The 23,035-nt window shown below is 38.1% G+C and overlaps 1 protein-coding gene across 1 annotated transcript in view; it reads right to left on the minus strand.

The window, feature by feature from the left end:
• CEP152 (centrosomal protein 152) overlaps positions 1 to 22,407 on the minus strand; it is a 74,540-nt gene extending 52,133 nt beyond the window's left edge. The window contains exons 1-8 of the mRNA XM_030931683.1: positions 22,326 to 22,407; positions 16,437 to 16,530; positions 8,277 to 8,380; positions 7,990 to 8,059; positions 7,630 to 7,908; positions 6,325 to 6,493; positions 3,604 to 3,744; positions 1,527 to 1,666 (exon numbers count right to left, since the gene is read on the minus strand). Coding sequence (XP_030787543.1) covers positions 1,527 to 1,666; positions 3,604 to 3,744; positions 6,325 to 6,493; positions 7,630 to 7,908; positions 7,990 to 8,059; positions 8,277 to 8,380; positions 16,437 to 16,529 — 996 coding nt within the window. The 5' untranslated portion in view covers position 16,530; positions 22,326 to 22,407. The remainder of the gene's footprint in view (positions 1 to 1,526; positions 1,667 to 3,603; positions 3,745 to 6,324; positions 6,494 to 7,629; positions 7,909 to 7,989; positions 8,060 to 8,276; positions 8,381 to 16,436; positions 16,531 to 22,325) is intronic.
• Between the last annotated feature and the right edge of the window lie 628 nt (positions 22,408 to 23,035).

Below are 23,035 nucleotides of genomic sequence, written 5' to 3' on the forward strand. Positions count from 1 at the left end.
GCTGGCTTCGAAGATGGAAATGGGCCACAAGCTAAGGAACACAGGTGGCCTCTAAAAGTTGGAAATAGCAAGAAAATGGATTCTCCCCTAAAGCCTCCGGAAAGCAATGCAACCTTGCCGACACCCTGATTTTAGCCGAGTGACATCCATGTCAGACTTCTGACCTCCACAACTGTGAGATAAATTTGTGTTGTTTTAAACCACTGAATTTGTGGTCATGTTACAGCAGCAATAGGAAACTAATACACTTGGTGATTCTGCTGCTTACATAAAAAGATTACAAAATTATAACCTTTCACTACATAAAAGCAACTTAACTTTTTAATCTAGTAACCATTGGTTTCCAAAAAGTTAAAAATAATCTATATTACATACAAAAATTAAAATTTCAAAAGAGAATTATTCTTCATTCTATTCCAGAGATTGCCTATATATTGCATACTGCTTTCATTGCTAAGAGATCCATCCACTGAATGACATAGATAATTTGTGCCAGGCAGGGTTCTAAGCACTAAGGACATAATGACCACACAGAAAAGGTCTAAGCTCTTACTACTTTCTAGTGGGAAGAGACAATAAATAACAAGTAAACAAATGAGATCATTTCAGATAGTTATAGAGTAATAGAATATGGCGCAACGAAGGTGAGTTGGAGGATGCAGCTATGGGGTACCTTACATATAAAGTGAATAAGACGTCCTCTGAAAAGGTGACTGTTTTTAGCTAAGACCTGAAGGATGAGGAGGAGCCAGACATGAGACAACACTGTTTAAACTCTTTCATTAAACCATCCTCAGACTTAGCTACAAGTCTCAGGCAAAACCAAGCTCATTATTTCATAGTCATTTTCTTTTTTTTTTTTTTTTTGAGAGGAAGTCTCACTCTCATCCCCCAGGCTGGAGTGCAATGGAGCAATCTCAGCTCACTGCATGCAACCTCTGCCTCCCAGGTTCAAGTGATTCTCCTGTGTCAGCCTCCCGAGTAGCTGGGATTACAGGCACCTGCCACCACGCCCGGCTAATTTTTGTATTTTTAGTAGAGACGGGGTTTCACCATGTTGGCCAGGCTGGTCTCGAACTCCTGACCTCAGGTGATCCGCCCACCTCGGCTTCCCAAAGTGCTGGGTGTGAGCCACCGCGCCCGGCCGTCACTTTCATTTTTAACCCTGCCTTCTGCCAAAAAATGAATCAACCACCACCAGGCTTAGCTACCAATGACTTATGACTATTTCCAAAAATCAAATGGCTATCTCATTAATCAAACAAGCTGAATGTGTCACCACTTTAAACTCAAGTCTAAAGAACAGTTCTCCAAATGAAGAAGCAGCAGGAAGAATAAAAATAAAAATTTTAAAAAAGCTTCTTGGGATACCAATTCTGAAGGAAACTATTTCCGTCAGGAAATTTAAGTTCTAATGCTTTGTCAATAACTTCAAAGTTCTTCTAAATTTAGTCTTACCCTACAAAAAGTTTTGTTAAATAACTAAACTTTTAACTTTTTTACCATACATAAGTTAAAATATGTACCTGTTCTTCATTGACTTTTAATGCTTGTATTTGAGTCTCCAGTGCTTTTATTTGAGCTTCAAGCTGTATCTCTCTTTCTTTTCCATTCTGAAAGAGTTTCTGTGATTCTCGAAGGCTGAGAGTCAAACCATCCTTTTCATCTATGGTATTAAACATGTTTATATAAATAATGTTACTGTAGAGGGACCCCCAATGTCACAAGCCCTATCAGATATCACATCTGTATCATATATAAATGTTGTTGAATTAAATTTAATCCAGAAAAATGAACTTTAGTTGATTTAGAGAAAACCAAATTATTTATTTATTTATTTATTTATTTATTTATTTATTTATTTATTTTGAGACAGGGCTTCGCTCCGTCACCCACGCTGGAGTGCAGTGGCACGATCGTGGCTCACTACAACCTCAGCCTTCCGAGTAGCTGGGATTACAGGCACCTGCCACCACTCCCAGATAATTTTTGTATTTTTAGTAGAGATGGGGTTTCACTATGTTGGCTAGGCTCGTCTTGAACTCCTAACCTCAAGTGATCCACCCACCTCACCCTCCCAAAGTGCTGGGATTACAGGCGTGAACCACCTCACCCAGTCCCAAATAAAGAAATTATTTAAAATTAAAAATTTAAAAAAAAAAAATCCTGACACCAAAAAAATTTTTTTAGAGAAGCAGAACTACTTCCTTTAAAAATATTATTGCATCCCTTTTGGGGACAAACCCCTGCTAATCAAAGAAGTTATCTGAGGACTAATTATCCTACACATACTTGCAATGAACTCTTTTTTTTTTTTTAACGGAGTCTCGTTCTGTCGCCCAGGCTTGAGTGCAGTTGCCTGATCTCGACTCACTGCAAGCGCCACCTCCCGGGTTCACGCCATTCTCCTGCCTCAGCCTCCCGAGTAGCTGGGACTACAGGCGCCCGCCACCACGGCCGGCTAATTTTTTTGTATTTTTAGTAGAGACTGGGTTTCACCACGTTAGCCAGGATGATCTCGATCTCCTGACCTCGTGATGTGCCCACCTAGGCCTCCCAAAGTGCTGGGATTACAGGCGTGAGTCACCACGCCCAGCCCACTTGCAGTGAACTCTTTAATTCACCTAATGTTAAATTCTTCCCACGTACTTTGCTATAACAGCTCACAAGTTCTTCTCTCAAAATAAATGTTACGAGCATTACAGAAAGAGACATTTTCACCATCAATTAAATTTGAATGAGCTAGAGTTCAATCACAAAATTATTCTACAAATGAAAGTTCAATGTGGACCAAAACTAGGGAAAGCATAAGAAGTAAACAATTATAATTTGAGTCTGTATTTTTGTGTTTATCCCAGACATGGCACTTCACAATCACTAACTCTTATTTGGATTAAAACATTTACGCTAATTTGTAGCCTCAGAAAACGTTGCAGTGCAAACTAAACACAAATCACTTTGAAAGTTGGAATACTTCATCCAGAGTAATGACATAAGGAATCAACAACTTTTTAGGACAGAATGCCATCAGTACAGTTAAATAATGTTCAACAATTCTAAAAGCCTAAGTGAGAAAAGGGAAAAAATGAGGACTCCAAAATAGTGTGTCTTTTTTTTTTTGAGACAGAGTCTCACTCTGTCACCCAGGCTGAAGTGCAGTGGCGCTTTCTCCGCTCACTGCAACCTCCACCTGCGGGTTCAGGCGATTCTCCTTCTCCTGCCTCAGCCTCCCAAGTAGCTGGGATTATAGATGTCTGCCACCACCTGGCTAATTTTTACATTTTTAGTAGAGACAGGGTTTCACCACATTGGCCAGGCTGGTTTTGAACTCTTGATCTCAAGTGATCTGCCCACCGTGGCCCCTCCCAAAGTGCTGGGATTATGGGCATAAGCCACACCTGACCTCCAAAACAGTGTGTTCCAAAGAGAAGTAATCCAAGGCCAACACTCAGAAATCCTGGGTTTTATTTTGTTATGCCTCACTCACTATGAGCCCTCTGACCAAGTGCTTTTATTCTCTAAGCTTCGTAGTTAATATGAGGTTACTGGAAACAAGATATCTAGCTCAGTATACCCCATAAATGACAGCGTTCAGCATCTTACCTTTTATTATTACAAGCTGGTGATTCAGATATCGAATTTGGCGTTCACTTTCATTTAACTTTTCAACCAAGTTCTCCAGTTGTCTCTCTTTTGCTTTGTTAAGAACCTGAAGTTGAATAATCTGCATATTTTCTGCAGAGTCTGGGAATTAAAGACAATTTATTAGATAAAAACATACCAAAATATAAATTTATAGTCATTTAAAGCAGTGTTTTTCAAACTGTGACTACAACTTTTCAGAGCATCATGAAATCAATTCAGTGAATTGTGACTAGGATTAAAAAAAGAGCGATAAAATAGAATGTATCAGATTGTATCATGTAGTAAGAATCAGTCTTATTTTGTGAAACTTGTTTCATTTATATATACCTGTTCATATAGATATATGTTGTAGACCATATCACAATAAAAAAATATGGTTCTTACAGTGGGTCACTGCTAGAAAAGTTTGAAAGTCACGGGTTTAAGTTATAACCCTGAATCACCAGGGTTACCATTTTAGCCAATTAAAAATCAGTATATAACAACTGCAATGAAATAAAGTAATATGCTCTCAGAAAATTAAAAACAAGTACATCAGCTTCTATAAAATCATTCTTAAAGAAAATTTCTAGATAGCCTCAAAATATTTTATTTTAGGTAGGAGTGGGGAAAACATAATATTTATATTGATGCTGGCACATAACTGAATTAATTAGCTAGTGAATAGATTAATCAAGAATTTGGGGCGGGGGGAGAAGGGTTGGAAAACTATCCATTGGGTAGTGTGTTCACTATTTGGGTAATGGGTTCACTAGAAGCCAAACCCCAGCATTATTTAATACACTCATGTAACAAACCTGCAAATGTACTCCTCAAATCCAAAATTAAAAAAAAACAAACAGATTTTGAAGTCTTGTTTTAGAAACAACTAGTCATTTGGGGACCACTTTAAAAAGAGTCAGAGAAAAAAAAGGAAAAAAAGGATTGGTAGGTATGCTTCAACTACATAATGATAAATATTCTTCACTTCCTGCTAGAACAATGTTTCTGTAAGCTTACAATCAGAAATAAATGCATTTACTGAGTTTTAACCACTTGCTAACTAAATAATTCCGTCCTCTTTTTAAAAAGAGATCTGGTTAAATAAAGAAAATTAAAGACTGAAAAGTTTATACAAGTCAAACACTTCATAGATCTTATAGTAGAGCTAGCCCCATCTCTCTCCGAACTTGTTTTTTTTTTTAACTACTGTTGCTAAGAAACTATAATCACTAAATTGGCACTACCATTATTTAATTAACTTCCAAATGTCAAATTTAGACAAATGTGTAACTAACTCAACTTGAAGAAGTGCAGACTGTTAAGAAACACGAGGAAAGGTTTTTATATGCAGAAAGACCAGGAGATACAAATGCAACTTTTCAAGGGAACTGAAAGAGTAAACACTAAGGAGATGTCAGGCCACTGCTGTGAGGTTCATTTACTCAACCTAAAACCAGTTATGTCATATACACGGTCCACTTCCTCATTCCACAAAAAACGGAAGAACAAAGAGAGGCCATCCTCATATTTGCTGTTGACTCCGTTAGGGCAAAATGAATTCTGGGCCTCCCCCTGTAACTACCCTGCTGTCCCAGTGTAAGATGGAAGCAACACTATGAAGTCACAACCCAAAAGTCCAGTTTTCTCTTTGGTATAGCTCAGGCAAGCCGGAATATCCAGTATGACTTTTCCCCTACTAATTAAAGGGAAACAAAAAAATAAAACAAAAACACTTGCTGTCACACTCTAGAATTACACTGGCTCTTCAATATGCACAATAATTAGAAGCTATTTAGTATGCCAGAGAGTATGACAAGAGTAATTCAGGACAGTCACTATATGGGTTTATATTTTGGGATTTTTGTTTTTTGATACTAGCATTGCATCTCAAAATTCTGTAGCAGCTATAAGCACTTTTTTCATTCTCATATTTATATACATACTATACAAAAAAAATTTGGCAAATGTCACATGACTGAATCTGGTATCTAAGTAATTCTGAACTATAAAGTAATTTGTATCAGAGTTGACTAATTATTACACTAAAAACTAAAATCGAAACAAAAAAGTTGATGATAGTGCTGATATATTAAATTATACTTCTATATAGTCAAAAATCTGAGACTAAAAACTATGTTTCATTTTCCAAATTAGGCTTCAGTCAAAAAAATATATATAAAGTTCATAAAAAGTCTTTTTAAATTTTTTTTAAATTTCAAATGAGCCCTGGTCTCCTGTATGATAGGTGAGGATACTAACTACTATACAAATGAGGAGAAAAGACTTAAACTAGAATGACTGAAATATAAACTTGAGAAAATGTCTTTTAACTTTTCCTAATGGAAAATTTCAAATATATAAGAAAGTAAAGAGAATAATATGATGAATCTAGGCAAACCTATTTCTCAGATTCAACAATTATGAACTCATGGCCAATTCAGCTCCATCTATATTCCCACCCAACATTACCCCTCAACAGTATATTATTTTAAAGTAAATCCTAGACTTCATGTCAGTTTATTCATAAATACTCTTTAGTATATATCTCTAAAAATAAGGGCTCTTTGAAATATCAAGCACAATTCTATTGTCATACTCAAAAAATAATAATCTCTTGAATGTGCTCATATATTCACTGTGTGTTCAAATTTCCCCAATTATGTGGTATTAAAAAATAAATATAAACTTGATACCTACTCTCATTAGCTCCTAAAAATTGTTGTTGCAGGCCTTCAAATGTGTCACTTCCTGTTATCGCCTGGGCTGGTGAGCCATTATTCTGGGCAGAAGACTGATAAGGTTTATATGTCACTTTATTATACGGTTCCAAACCTTGACAACTGGGACCCTGTGATGAACCAAATTGCTATTATAGACAACAAATGAAACTGACAATTAAGATTTGGCCTTTTCTTCCAAAATTATCTGAATTAGACACCTAAATTTTATGTTACAGAACTTACTTTTGGTACAGTTACAAAGTTTTATACACACACACACACACACACACACACACACACACACACACATATATCTGCTCAAAAGTAGCACTTATTGTTATTTAACAATATTAATTGAAAGTCTGCAATACATAATTTATAGACAACTAAATTCTACTTTTGAGCACACAATGAAGGCAATTTTATAAATAAAACCCAAGAATTCTAATAAGACTATATACAAATATTTTATTACAAATGATTTAGATTATGCCAACATCTTGGGAACATAAAAATGCACATATTCAATAACATGAACATGGAATACAGTGCCTCATAACTAATAAATATTCGGTAACTCTTACGGGATGAATAACATTCTACAGAGATAGAATTAAGAGAAAATAACCGCTTAACAGCCCTAAAAAATCCATCCTGTCATTGTGTGACACAGACTAGCTGTTGAGGTATTTGCTGTCATCGAGAAATTCTAAGAAGCAACTAACTATATCCTGAGGTCTTACTTCATTAAACTCTCCCACAGGAAAAACAAGGGTTTTCGTTTTTTCCTTCACATTCATCCTGTCTACTGTTATATCACCATACAAAACAGATACCAGCTTTGACGTGTTTAACCTAAAATTTGTTATGAGTGGTAAGCAAGAAAATTGAGGAAATTAAATGTCACCTACCCAGAATTACTGCTTTAAAAACTACAATAAGAGACCTGAACATAGCTTCTCACTAAAGCACAGTGCAGTGGTCGAAGCAGCAGTAAACGAGGATAGTTATTCTTTGGCAGAATTAACTTTTAATGTTTAATCAACTGTGTCCAAAGAGCCTCTATTTTAAACTTCTGACTTAAGATCATGATTGTATTAGACTGTAAACAGAAAATACCATGACTAATTCACCATAAACCTGCATAAGTGCCCTCTCAGAACTTTGTGTGGTTAAATCATCTTACCATTGCACTCACATACATTTCCTGAACACATACAAACATCACGCAAATGTGTGTGCACACACACACAAGTTCTTCAAAGTCAAGGTTTTACAATACCTGAAAATGGTTCCATTGAGGATCTGAAAATTTAATTACATTGGTTGGTTGGTTATTAAATTCCTGCTTCTGACCATTGGTATATGGCCTAAAGTTTTCAGGAAGGTGATATAAATCAGTCTGTTCACATTTACTTGGAGGACTATAACCACTTCCACCTTCATCTCCACCTTCTTCAGGATGGTACACAGGATGTCGGTCTTCAGTTTTACTTCTGTTTTCTTCCCAGACATTGCCACATTTTTCTCCAGCATATAAACTCTGAATGTCATTATAGTCCTATTAGATAACAAGAGTAAAACAAAAGCACGAAAATCCATTCCCACCCTCATCAACGTCACCATCACACCAGATACTTACATTTACACTTTGAGATTTGGGCAGCATTTGCTCATTCCAGCTCATCTCCAATTGCTCAGGATGATGTGGTCTTGAGAAAAAGGAATACTTTCGATGTAAAGCCTATCATTTATTTGTACACAGATAACACAAAGAACCCCAAGATTTTAACATTTTTCCCTCCAACCTTCACCCAAAATTTTAAGAATCAATTTATAATTTTATAATCATGTAATTATTCATCTTCATCAAAAGAAAAAGACTTATAGAATTGCGATATACACGTGAAAGTGCCTTCAGGTGCTTACTCTCTGTCTGTGCCATCCTCGCTGCAGTCCGAATACTGGGGCTCGGGAGAGGAGAGGTCGTCATCCAGCATGTCATGGGGAAGGTCTGTGAGTAACCGCTGCAACTGAGTCAAAAGGGCTGCATCAATATCATACCAACTTAAACACAAGACACCAAGCCAAAGCTGCCTTGGAACAAGTGGGTTTTTACTGTAGAGGTCAAAGAAGTTCGTAATTCCCTCCTTTAATTAACTTCTTAAGTACCACACAAATTATATTCATCATTGCACTTGGGTAAAGGGGAATGCATAATTTTAGGATTTATATCAGAAGGCTTTTTTTTTTTTTTTTTTAAACAAAGGTCTAAGATTTAAATACACATACAGTAGAATTAAAAAACTTTTTTGTGGAAACACAGCAAGTCACAATAATGGTACAATCAGTGTATTATGTTATCACAGGGCAGGCTGACTAAGTCTCAGAATGCTGTTTTGCCAGTAATCAGACCTTGGGGAATTGTCAATTAGACATCCCACAGGGAATGTGGGTAGCCAGATGCACTCTGGCCAGGTGATGAGAACAGCAGCAGCAGCAGGTGGCCTAGAAACCCTTAAATGCTCTGATAATGTAGAAACCTGTGGAAACCTGGGGGCGTCACTAATTAGTAGAGATCTAATTCCAAAGATGAAAAGATACACAATACTCTGCTCTCATACAACATCTGAGTAAAAGAAGAGTTGGAAGACTGTTTTCTATAGATAGCACATGCAAAAGCATAACACTACATCTGATATTAAATATTTGATTTATCTCTATTATTTTTTCTAGAAAAAAATCAGTTTTAGCATTCTGCTTATTATATAAACTAGATAGACAAAGTTAATTCATTCAAATTTCAAGTATGATAAAAAGATGAATAAATCAGCTATTCTGTAAGACATAATGCCATAACTTTTAGGATTTCAATAACTATCTGCAATTGTCTTTCTTCAAAACCCAATATAATAATACTACCCTAAAAATCCCAATATATATATCTTAAATTAAGCAACAATTAGAAGATCAAATATTATGTTACTAAATACTTTTTTGGGAAACTGTTTCTAACTACTTCTCTTTAAGAAACTAAGCACCAGTTTAATTAACAACTTGATTACATCCCTCCAAAGTACATAAATCAAACCCATAACATTATGCAAGTGGATTTTAAAGACCTTAAATACTCTGTAAAACCTTTCAGGAAAAAAAAAATGTGATGCTCCCTGGTCTATAGCAGGTTATTTTTTTTCCACTTTACCTGTCATTAATACAAAAGAAATGAAATGTGGCCATAAAACATATCTGAGTATAATGTTAAGAATTACAAAAAAAAAAAAAAAAAAAAACTTTCTTAAACAAAATATGTATAGTAAAAGCTGAATAAATATATTTTATGGAAGGTCTGAAAGGAATGCCCCAAATTCTTAACTGAGCTTTGGTGAAATAAAATTTGGAAATCGGAATAGAGTATGTTGGAGGTGCGTGGGAATACTTCTTCATCTATATTTATTTCTCATATTCACTGGATGGGTTTTTTTAAAAAGGTTTTCTCAATCCATTTTTTTTTAAAGATGCAACAAGAGAAAGATACTTTCTTCCATGAAAAGTTATCTTCATCTTTAAATCTGTTTAATGCTAACATGAACACGCAAGACCCTCATGTATTGCTCACCTCCACATGCAAGGTACTTGAAAAATCATTTTGAGAATTAGCCATATCAAAGTTGACTGAGAGATATAAAAAACAAGAAATACAAAAGACACAATATGAAAAACAAAACAGGACACATCAACATATTTGTATATGACATGCCTCAAATGAAAGGTAGCAAAGCAATTCTACAAAGACACAAATGCACTAGAGAAAAAAATCGCATCTATGAGGTCTTTTAAAAGTAGTACCACTTGTTGTCTATAATCATGCATCACTGCTTTAAGGCAAAAGACTACCCCCACATGTTACAAAAGGAAAAATAAAACAAATCTTTTATACCTATATTAAGTAAAGACTTCTGAACAGAAAGAATATTTTCTTCTAAACCTTCAGTGAGGTTCAAGTACATAGCCTTAAAATCCAGGGGTGCCTTTTTTTTCCCCCCACACAAAAACAAAAAACTACATAATAATTCAGCAGTTATTGTAGCTTTGTGACACCACAAAACTGGCATCCACAGAGAAAAATTAATTTGAGTATAAGCAATCAGCTAATCAAAATGCCTCTGGATCCACACATAAACATCAACTAGCAAAATCATCCCTATAGTATTTAGAGTCTTGCAAGATATTTTACATATATGCTAACATTTTAAAATTCATCTTCAAAAAATTTATCCATCAAGTTCTTTGGCATAGCCGGGTCATATTCCCTGGCTTCTATAAGTTTCAGGGCCGAGAAAAGCTAAATGACGTCCTCCTAAATAAGACCATTTAGGAATAAAATCCATCCTCCAGTGTTTCCATTTCCCAGGATCAAAGTGTGCCCTCCTCATATACACTGTCAAATTGCTTTTTGGTCACTGAACCCTGTGCAATAAAACACAAAATTGCCCTATCTAGTTATGCAAGTTACCTGTTACCAAATAGAGAAATTTAGAAACTATAAATTTTCCTCATTAAAGATTTATCAAACTTCCAAATACAGATTCAAGAACAGAAATAACAATCCTTATAAATGATAAGATTTAGTACTAGTCATTAATTTAAAATTCATCAGACTGCTTTTTGGCTGCAAGCAAAACAGGATATTACTGTGCATTAACTGAGTTAAAAATTTAACAGATACCTTCCCTATAAAAAAGATAATTTACCACTCTAAGGCTTCAGTTGAAATAAATTCAGAATCTTTCTATAAACTCCTCTCCCTTTCTACTTCACATATTTCTTTCTTAAAAAGAAAAAAAAAAGAGCATTTTACTCAAAGAACTTTCTTAACAAAACACTTTGCAATAACACATGTAGAACATACAAAAGCCTACATTCAGGGGCAAATGTAAAACAGAGAACATGTAAAGCTTCTGTTAGGATTTTCAACTTAAATTAACTAAACAGATTATCTTCAGAGCCTATAATCCTCAATATTCATGAAGGCAAGAGGCCTCAAATTACAAACCATACAATAATCTTCTCCCAAGAGAAAGGGTAGCAAATGGAATACCTAACGGTCATATTCCCTTTGAACAGGTGACTTCTTAGTACACTTCTTAAAAGATTCTGATATTTTCAACTATGAATTATTAAATAATGCTTTCATGGATACACGCTAAATGTAAACAAATACTAGCTTTACAACTCCCTCTAGTGGAAACAAAATATCAAAATGTTTCCGTAATTACATCAAACAAGGCAGTTAAAAAGTGGAAGAAGGGTGGTAAGGAGATCGAGACCATCCTGGCTAATACGGTGAAACCCCGTCTCTACTAAAAATACAAAAAATTAGCCGGGTGTGGTGGCGGGCGCCTGTAGTCCCAGCTACTCGGGAGGCTGAGGCAGGAGAATGGCGTGAATCCAGGAGGCGGAGCTTGGCAGTGAGCCGAGATGGCGCCACCGCACTCCAGCCTGGGCAACAGAGCGAGATTCCGTCTCAAAAAAAAAAAAAAAAAAAGTGGAAGAAAGGCTACACAATGGAAACCTTGCCTCTAAAATACGTGATGCCAAGCTCAACGGAGCTTTATTATTCTATTAGAGAAGTACCGATATAGAAACCAAGTCAGTATTGCCAGGTGCAAGCTTCTATCTGCCACCTGCTACTTAAACCATCTACCTTTCTACTCAAGATCATTTTCAAAGATGTCATCACTAAATGACCCGTCATCAGCAAATACTATCTTGATATCATAGATTACCAAGTATTTCTGCCCCAAATCACCAGCTCCAGAATATACACACATAAACAGATGATTTTACTATCTAGAACCAACAACAATCACAGAACTACTTCTGGTGACACTGCAGAAAGTACATGTCTACTCCAGCTGACTGTGAGAGTCCAAAATGGCAATCTTCCTTAAGCTGTGGCTTTACCAACAACTAAGAGGCTTATAACAAGCATTCTTATTACAAAAAGACCTTTATCTGGGGCTGGGCACAGTGGCTCACACCCGTAATCCCAGCACTTTGGGAGGCCAAGGCAGTTGGATCACCTGAGGTCAGGAGTTCAAGACCAGCCTGGCCAACATGGCAAAACCCCGTCTCTACTAAAAGTACAAAAAAATTTAGCCAGGCAATCCCAGCTACTTGGGAGGCAGGAGCAGGAGAATCGCTCAAACCCGGGAGGGAGCACCAGCCGAGATTGCGCGATTGCACTCCAGCACGGGCAACAGAGCGAGACTCCATCTCAAAAAAACAAAACAAAACAAAACAAAACTGTATCTCTGCAATATCTGACTGTGCAATCACAAGTATAGTGACTTTAAGTGAAGAGTATTTTTGCAAAGTCACATTGTTACATTATGAATGAGTTAATACAAGAGCTTCTGAATTATTTTCTGGGACAGCTTTACGAAGAAAAGTTTGCTTTGGATGAGATCTCCTCCTTAGCAAGAACGACAAGTATTATCAGCAGCTCTCAAGAGTACCATCCGAAAGTAATGTCCTCGAGTAAGTTGGGAGAAACGTAAGTAATGTGTGACAATTAATGGATATTAACCGACATGATACATATCTCTATGATGTCATCACCCTCGCTGATCTGCACCCTAATCTGCTCTGTCAACTATTTTTAAGAGATGGAGTTTCAGTTGAAACACTGTGAGAAGCTGTGGTTTATGTACCTCTCTACCATGCATTTATGCCTTGAGCCACAGTGGGCCAACTTTTACTAATGTACCATTAAGAGTTGTAGCACTTTAGAAATAGATTATAGGAATTTTTTTACAAAATTCTTGTTTTTTGTTTGCTTGTTTTTTGTTTATTTGCAAAATATGGGTCTATTCGTGATGGTCTCTGGCTTGAGACCCTCCAGTCTAAATATCCTCTAAATATTGAATAACGTATTTACTAAATCCTTTCCTTTTTCTGAATGTTAAAGGCACTTTCTCCATTTGATCTTCAATGCTAACAGTGGAGAGACTAGAAATGGAAAAGGCTAAATCATAATTGTAAAGCTGCTCATTAGGATGGCATGAAGGTTGGAATGGTGTGTTCATTGGGACATGGGCACATGTGGACAAAATCCCAACTGGCACCAAAGCAACAAAATTAAACACAGCTTGGAAAAACATGCTGTATTAGCAACTGGCCTTTCATCCCAGACAGTGAAAATCAGGACTATCCAACCATGTACCAAGAGAGGCTCTCACAAACCCTTAGCAGGGTAGACTATGAGTCAGATGCGGTATGCCTGGTAAGCCTTATAGCACATCATCAGGGATAAAGGCATTTCTCCCACATCAGCGAATTGAACACAAAGTGATTCACTAAGTAGAGAAAGCAATATGCATTAGCCCACTGCTAACAGTTATAACCTAGCCACAATCCCAAAGCCGCAGTCCCAAAGCTACCAACCAGGTAGACAGGAAAAAACAGCTTTTTTTCTTTAATCTCTTAAGGCTGTGAACCATTCGGCTATTGCTGGGTCAGGAAGACTGAGACAGTTAAAAAGCCCTCTAGATACACATGCAAGCTTGGGTTTGACCACCCAATTTATTACTTTAACTTGTAGTGACAAAGTATACATACAGCTGAAGATTTGTGAACAATTCTGAAGTTTGTTACTAAAAGCTGAACCTCTCTAGCCTCTAATCTCACTTTTTTCCTTGCAGCAATTATTTTTTAAAGTAAAAATATTTTTATTAGCATGAAGCTTTTTACAAATTTAACCATAATCATGTTAGAGTCAATTTAGCTATATATCCTTCCACTCTGCTGGAAATACTCATTCTTAGATACTTGATCTTTCAGAACAACTTTTCCCCTGAAATTCCCTATCCCAGCATACAATCTATCAAAGAAGTGATCCCAAATAGCTATTTTCCATATTATCTAGAATTCATTGCCTCCTTGACTAGTATCCCCTCTAAAGTTTTAACCACACAATACACTGGCAGTAAGCTCTAACACTCTACCTATCTCTCTAATATATTTCTCAATGAAAAATCACCTGTCAAAATATTTTTTCTTCTTTACAGTAGTGATTACTTAAACTGACCCTCTCAAGAATCCCAGTGGCTAAACCCCAGCCAACTATCCAAGCCCAGTCATGAAAACCTCATGCTGCAGGTTCAAAGTAACAGAAAATCCTCATTCCCATCCTTGCCACAACAATTGTTGTGAGGGGCCCTGCCAAAATCCAGAAACCCTCTCAGGGTCATAAACTCAAATGCCCTCAGGGACCTGGCAGAGAATTTACCAGAGTGAAGCAGGCAGGTCTGAGTGCATAAGCCCATGTCTGTGTGAGAAGTGGGGACCGTGGCCAGCTGGGGAAGGAGAGCCACTGCTCAGCTCCAGCCCGCCTGCTGCCATGTGTAAATACAGGCCAGGTGTGGCCACAGCTTTGGATGTTTTTTAGATAAGCCAGAGAATCTGCAGTGCTGCATAAAATTTTCAAATCTTCAAATACAGATTCAATTTTTTAAAAGACAATACCTGTCTATGAACCAAATCCAGCAAGTTGCCAGTTTTCTATCCCTGCCATAATTCTACCACCAGTCACATGAACAACAGTCAACTGACCCTATTCCTTGCTTCCTATTAATACTAATGGTCCCCAATAACTACTAAAAAAAGATTTCTTTACATGTTAGAAAATGGATCATATAAAAAATAGTGTCAGGACAAAAGAAGTCTTTTATCATAGATAATCAAGAAATTTGAGGCCGGGCGCGGTGGCTCAAGCCTGTAATCCCAACACTTTGGGAGGCCGAGACGGGAGGATCACAAGGTCAGGAGATCGAGACCATCCTGGCTAATACGGTGAAACCCCGTCTCTACTAAAAAATACAAAAAACTAGCCGGGCGAGGTGGCAGGCACCTGTAGTCCCAGCCACTCGGAAGGCTGAGGCAGGAGAATGGCGTAAACCCGGGAGGCGGAGCTTGCAGTGAGCTGAGATCTGGCCACTGCACTCCAGCCTGGGCGACAGAGTGAGACCCCGTCTCAAAAAAAAAAAAAAAAAAAAAAATTTGAATTACACTAAAAACAACCAAAACAACTAACTTGACTTTCACCAGTAACACTACTACTGCTGCTATTACTATTGCCACCATTTACTGAACACTTGCTATGTGCCACGTATTCTGCTAAACACTTTATATATAAATAACATGGTCTCTCCCTTTTATTCCTTTCCTTCTATAATCTATTCACCATGCAGCCTTCTGAAAGATCTTCAAAAATATGATATCACTTTTCCCTGCTTAAAATCCTCCACTGGCTTCCCATTGCTCTAAGAATAAAATACAAACACCTTATCACGGCTTTCCATGATCTGACACCCACATCCACCACCCAACACTGGCTTATATGTACCCAATACCATGGGCTTCTGGCTGCTCCACAGATACACGGGGTCTCTTCCCAACTTCCCAGCTTACACTCATTGGTGTTTTGGCCTAGACTGCTCTTCATCAGGCTTCGGCATGGCTGGTTCCTTGTCATAAGTCAAGTCTCAGCTCAAATATTGCCTCCTCCCACAAACCTTCCCTCACCACCCCATCTACAGCAATCCACTACCAATTGCTTTCATAACACTCCAGTTTGTTTTCCTGTCATTTATCAATGATATATTATCACTCACTCAAATTACTTTACTCACTTGTTTACTTGCTTATTGTCTGCCATCCCACTAGGATGTAAACTACCCAAAGCAAAGAGCCTTGTCAGACTTGTTCATAGCAATGTTACAAGCACCTAGAAACTAACCTGCCACTTCCAAAGTCAACCATTACCTCCTAAATGAAAAGAAAAATTTAACCATTTATCTGATGGCATTATTCACGTTGTGTTTTATTCTTGTCTCAAAAACAAAAGCATTCCACTTATCCACCTTTTCAGTCTAAATAGCAAGCAGAGGTCAGGGTTGTTAAAAAAAAAAAAAATCCAAATCCCTTCAAAATGACACAAGATGATATAATTTTGATCAAGAAATAAAACTTGTTAAAGACTGGGTTTAGGGTCTCTTTTTTTTTTTTTTTTTTTTAACAACTTACCTCTCTCTCTCTTTCGTAGTCCTCTTTGTCATATTCCTCATCTTCATTTTGCGCTGGTAGTGCCACACTGCCAAAGTCTAATGACATGGTCATCCTGTGGGAAGGGAAAGATGTTTGGTTTCTGAATATTCCATAAAATCTCCCCAGAACAAACTACATAAGAGATGCCATACATACACAAAGTGAAAAGACAGAAACAGACTGGGAGAAAATATGTATAACTCCATTATGGCCAATACAAATAATTGCGATTCATAGAAAATAGCTATATGACAGCAATTCATGGAAAAGAAAAAATGCAAATCGGTAATAAAACTATGAATAGACCTTTCTAGTGGTCTGAAAAGTATAAGTTAAAACAGTAAGATTTTTTTGCCCACATAAAAAATAAGATGACAATAGTAATAAACTAGAAATGTGCCAAATGTAAAAATCTTAAGCTCAAACAAAATTTCAAATGTGATATATTAAACATGGCACAGGCAGTACCCTAATTGCTTCATTTTTTTTTTTAATATCAGAAATCCAAATATCATGCTTTACAAGAAGAGGGCCCCTAAATCATGAGTGACTGCTACCCAGAAACCATTTACAATTCAGTAAATGCCATAGAGCGCGCGACAAAATATAAGTCTTAAACGTCCTCCTCTTAAGCTTGATAAAATCAGGTTCTGGCAATACACTCAGGAAAAACAGAAGTGAAGGCTGTGAAGCTCCACCACTGTGGACTTCCAATTCCAAAAGCAACAGCAAGAGTTCCCTGGGGAGCAGTCACTGCTGCGGCAGAAGCAGCAGCAGGAAATGGGTTTTCAACTACTTACAGTCAAAAAAGCTGCTGCTGATTTAAATTATACTTAGGGATCCTGACACTACACATAAACCCCTCAGAACTTCAAAGCTCTGAACAATCCCAACAAAAAAAAAGTAGGCAGGTGTCATCAATTACCTGGCCTAACACTGCCCTCCATTCAGTCCACTGTCGTTCATGCCAATGAAACGCACTTGGATGTGAGCCTGAGCCACAACTCATTCACTACATCTTTCAAGCTCTAAAATGTCATTAAATTGGAAGTAAAATCAGAAGCATAGAGACCCAGCAATCCAAATGCATTTTACCATAAAGAACTTAGCTCCCTCGTCTTAAGAGGTAAGAACTATATCACAAACTTTTGTGGAAGCCAATAGCTCTGGAGTAGACAATATCCCACTTCATCAGATCTAAGATGTCTTTGATTCTATGATGCAGTTCCATTTGTAGCAGTAGGAACAATATGTAGGCAATCAAATTATGACATAACATTAATTTTAGGATGCAGTCTATGTTGTAGATATTAAAGTGTGAAAAGAAAATGTGCAAGCTAGACTAGATGAATATGGTATTAAAGATTAACACACATATGAATTTCAGTGGTGAAAATCCCCCTATGTCAAGTTTTTGTTTTTCAAAGACTGAGTTATGTTTCTTGGCCAACCTCTAATTTGCAGTCGACCTTCTAATCCCTTCCTCTCTGGTCCTTACACCCAACCCGTCCCTTTCAACTCATATCAACTCAGACTTTTTTTTTTTTTTTTTTTTTTTTTTGAGATGGAGTCTCGCTCTGTCGCCCAGGCTGGAGTGCAGTGGCCGGATCTCAGCTCACTGCAAGCTCCGCCTCCCGGGTTTACGCCATTCTCCTGCCTCAGCCTCCCGAGTGGCTGGGACTACAGGTGCCCGCCACCTCGCCCGGCTAGTTTTTTGTATTTTTTAGTAGAGACGGGGTTTCACCGTGTTAGCCAGGATGGTCTCGATCTCCTGACCTCGTGATCCGCCCGTCTCGGCCTCCCAAAGTGCTGGGATTACAGGCTCAACTCAGACTCTTTACATCAACTTAAAACCCTCCAGCCTCTGCTTCTCAGACTACACCTACTCCTTTCTACCCTTATGCCAGGGCTAAAGGGGGAAGAGACATGCATATTGAGGAAAATAAATCTAAGTCCATCTATAAGATGCCTTTTGTATATCAACATAAGATGAAGATATGAGTATGGTAAAGAGCCTATAATATGAAATGGTGAGGGAAAAACAATCACAAGCCTCTAGATTTTTTTTCTACTACTGCAAATGGACTTAATAGCATAGAGAACACTATATATGAATAATGAAAATACCAGCCCAATTAAATCCCATCTCCTTAAAAGAGATGAAATTAAACTGGACCTTAAAGACATTCCTGAATCCTCCAAGCAGAAAAAATCCTTTCTGCTTCTGAATTCTGTGTCTTCTACCTCTCTTTCATTTAAATATAAATACAAGACAAAATATGGAATTTGGGTTAATTTCTCCTTAAGTTAGAGAAAGGAGGTTTGTTCCAATCCTTTATTAACCTGCCATCAATTGATGTTGATTATTGAAAAAGAACATTAAGATTTATAAGAGCCTATTGCTAAAAATGTAGCTACTAATATTTTAAATACAGAGCTTTTTCTCAGATAAAGAATACTTATGTTATTGTTTTTAAAGTAAAGAGAATGTCAAATATCAAAGCATATAATGTTATTTTAAATCCAAAACATGGCATTACCAAAATCTCCCCCACTGAAGAAAAGAAGGTATAAGTTTTCCTTATGAGAACTATAAACTATGAAAGACTTAAAGAAATGATTTCGGATATAAAGGGAAATCTGATCAACTTACATGGTTAAAAATATATATACTAAAAAGGTAATACATATTTTAAATGAGACTTAAAATAAAAGCTAATACTTTAACTTATTAATCACTACTCATTATCACTGCTACCAGAAACTTTAGTATAATATTCAGAACAACAAAAGAGGCAGCTTAAAAAAAATAGCAAGATAGTAAACCCAAAAGTCATAAAGAAAAATGTGATGGAAACCTAACCACAAAAAACAAAACTTTGTTTAAGGCAAAAGACATCACTAACAAGTCAAATATTATGTATGAAAAAATACAGCCAGGCGCTGTGGCTCAAGCCTGTAATCCCAGCACTTTGGGAGGCCGAGGCGGGAGGATCACGAGGTAAGGAGATTGAGACCATCCTGGCTAACATAATGAAACCCTGTCTCTACTAAAAATACAAAAAAATTAGCCGGGAGTGGTGGTGGGCGCCTGTAGTCCCAGCTACTCGGGAGGCTGAGGCAGGAGAACCCAGGAAGTGGAGCTTGCAGTGAGCCGAGATCGCACCACCGCACCCCAGCCTGGGCAACAGAGCAAGATTCTGTCCCCAAAAAAAGAAAAGAAAAGAAAAAGAAAAAAAAGAAAAAATACATCACTAACAAAGTCCAGAAAAATAAGAATCAGAAAAATATTTGCAAATAACCTGACAAAGTCCCAATATAAAATCCTTAAAAAGACAAACAATCCAATATCAAATTGGGCGACTGACATGACAATTTATTTTAAAAAGTGTAAATCAATTAGTTTGAAAAGATGCTTAAGCTCATGATGTTTCAAAAAAGTGTCATTTAAACAACAATATGCCATTTTCAACAACCACTAGATTGAAAAAAGAAAAAAAAAAAACTTATCACTCAGTGGTGACTATTTTGTATTTTGTATGGCTCATGAGTTGCTGGTGAAAATATGAACTGCTAAACCATCTTGAAAACTATCAAAATTAATATATGGAAAATGAACATTTGCACTAGTAAAATTATTTTTAAATTTGTCATACTATACCACTAGTAAAAATAATGAAAATTTTCTGTATCTGTTGACTCAAGGCTGACCACTTAAAAAATCAAGATGCAGAATAAGTGTACAGTATGTTTTGGTTTTCTTTTTCAGTAGCAGTCTGGTAGACTTTCTTCCTAGATAACTTTTTCTGAACCCTTAACAAGACTACAAAAAGTATGTCCTGTTGTTACACTCAGATGGATGCTCTGACCCAGCAATTCTTTCGTTGTCCCTGATTTTCTCTGCCCTCCTTGCAACAAAACCAATCAGTGTTTATTTAGACAAAAGATTACAAAGCAAAGGTAGTATTGTTTTCACCTCATCTAATAAACTATAAGCACCCTGAAGGCAGAATTAAAATGTATCTACCCGCTTGCACAAGGTAGGCACATAACAAATATTTGTTGACTGAATATGATACAGGCATGTTACCTTATAGGAATTATTTCAACAAAATTTTATTGAATACCCACTGTGTTCCAGATCATATTCTAGATGCATCTAAAACATGGTACCAGCCATGAGGAGCTTACTGTCTCTGCTCATCCTCTCTTAGAGCCACTGATATAAACAGTTACAATAACATATTGTAATAAATTCCGTAGTAGATGAAAGTACAAAGCACAAATTAACTTTTCCTAAGAAGAAAGGATAGTTTAGAGAATTTTTACAGAAAAAAAAGAGCTTTTAGATTAAAAATAAATCTTAAAGGACACAATATGGCTATAACTGGCTCTAAGAATGAGGGCACTCATTCAGACAACCTGAGTTCAATTCTGGCTCTTTTATTTATCAGCAGTGCAGTCTTGAGCAAACAGTTTCTGCCTCTTCGTTAATGAAATGGGGGTAGAAACAATACCTACTTCAAAGATTGATTCTGAGGATTCACAAGATAATACATGTAAAGTAATCAGCACTATGTACCAATCAATACATTCTAGTTTTATTACCATTATGACATTATTACTGATGAATAGGAGTCTGACAGCTACCGAAGAGGTTACGGGAATAAAGAGGATTCCGCATATCTGAGAAAAGGTGAGTGTGCAGCCTATGAGAAATGTCACTTCAAATAATGCAACCTCCTATGGAACAAAAATGCCACCCTCCTTCAAGATGCCCTTCCAAGCCTGTTCCCCCATAGAATAAGCCACTCCTTTGCACTTTCAGACTGTATGTCTTACGCTTTTCTTATGGCTTCTACTTCAGCTTCTCTTTAGTTGAGCGCATTCACCTGTCTGGGGAGTGCATGTTCATTGTCACACACTATGAAGGTATATGGTGATAACAGGCTTAAATCAGACTCGAGTTCATGACTACGATATAGAAAGGGTTATAAACCCCCACAAAAGGGATTTCTAAGAATTGCACTGGGAGTTGGGAAATTCTACTTACTTGCTGACATAACTCGCCTTCTAGAATGGAAATAGCCAGAGCACACAGCTCAGTTTAGACTTGCAACACCTGGTGGAGGCACCCTATTCATTCATTCGACAATTTACCAAGCCCTGTTCAAGATTACAAAGTTTAACAGGACGTGATGGAGGGAAAGAAAATAGACATATAAACAAATGATCACGACATCTTGTGATCGGTGCTAATGACAGCACTTTGGACGAACTGATTTAAGTTGCTCAGAGAGCGGAGCGAGTAATGCTAATACACAATAGGCATCCACAGGCTAAGCGAATGACCTTGAGGACCTGTTTGGCGTCAGCTACGGCACTACAAACATGACCAAAGCCACACGGGACCCATAACCCGGGACTGCTGGCTTTGGGTGCCAGCGTCACTTGTACTCGGTCAACACACGTGCACAGAGCACCTACTGTGAGCCAGGAGTAACGCCAGGGTGACCAAGGCGGGGTCCGCAGAGTAGGGTCTCGGGGCGACCCCAGCAGTTTGGAAACGAGGCAGGCTTCCCATATGTCGCTTCTAAATAGGATATTGGAGGAATGAAGAGGTCTAAATGACACGTTAAAGGTGAAAGCTGAGCCCGCAACATGCGGGCAGTCCACCACCGCGGGATTTGGGGAGAGGGCAGGTCAGCCCCCGGGGAACCCTCAGCCAGGATCTCGAGGACCCCGCAACTCCTCTAACCCCAGGTCCAAGCCCACCCGTGAATCAGAACTCACCAGAGGCCACGGAGGCTGTTATCGCGAGGAAACTCCAGCCCTGGCGGAAGACCAACTTCTAGCAAACCCCCTTACCCTGATTCTAGTCCACTAGCTCCTTCCTAGTCACAGCCGAACCCTCGGGGCGGAGGCCCTTAAGGAGCAGTTGCCTCCTTCAATCGCCGACTAGAAGCTCGCCCGGTGGGCGGAGCCGTGCCGGCCCGGGGCAGAGCGAGGAGGCAGAAGTCTCCGCCTTCCTCAAGCTTGGTTGAGAAGTCCGCCTGCAGTTGCAAAGTACGGCTGTTTGAAAGCGGGCGCCAGAGGTGGCGGGAAGCTCCCCCTGTGCGTCCATTGGTGAATTCGTGAGCCAATTACGAGGAAGTTACTCCGGAGTGGGCGGGCTGATCGGTTGCCTAGAGACGCCAAAGCGCTTTGCCCGCTACCTTCCGCCAGGGTGCACCGGTCTTACCGGGACCCCTTGCCCCTTTGGTAGCGGAGACTGCAGAGGTGACTCGTGCCTCCTGCGCTTCAGCACACAGAATCCCGCAGATTCCCCACCGAACTCTTGCCTTAAAGGTTTTTTACATTTGCCCTTCTTGTTTTCTAAGGCACCTGCTTCCCTATTACCTAACAGCCTTAGATGTTTTGCTTTGTCTTCTATCTTACTGGGTGCCGCTTTGTTTACATTTTTGCTTCTTTAAACTGATAAGATGGCACATTTGTCCACGTGTCTGTTCACTATTCTAATTTCCTCGGGTGTAAGTGTTCTTGTCGCTTAGGTGTATATTATTAACCTGCCCCTAAAG

Source organism: Rhinopithecus roxellana, chromosome 5, assembly GCF_007565055.1.
Source record: "Rhinopithecus roxellana isolate Shanxi Qingling chromosome 5, ASM756505v1, whole genome shotgun sequence".
Classification (NCBI taxonomy): Eukaryota; Metazoa; Chordata; class Mammalia; order Primates; family Cercopithecidae; genus Rhinopithecus; species Rhinopithecus roxellana.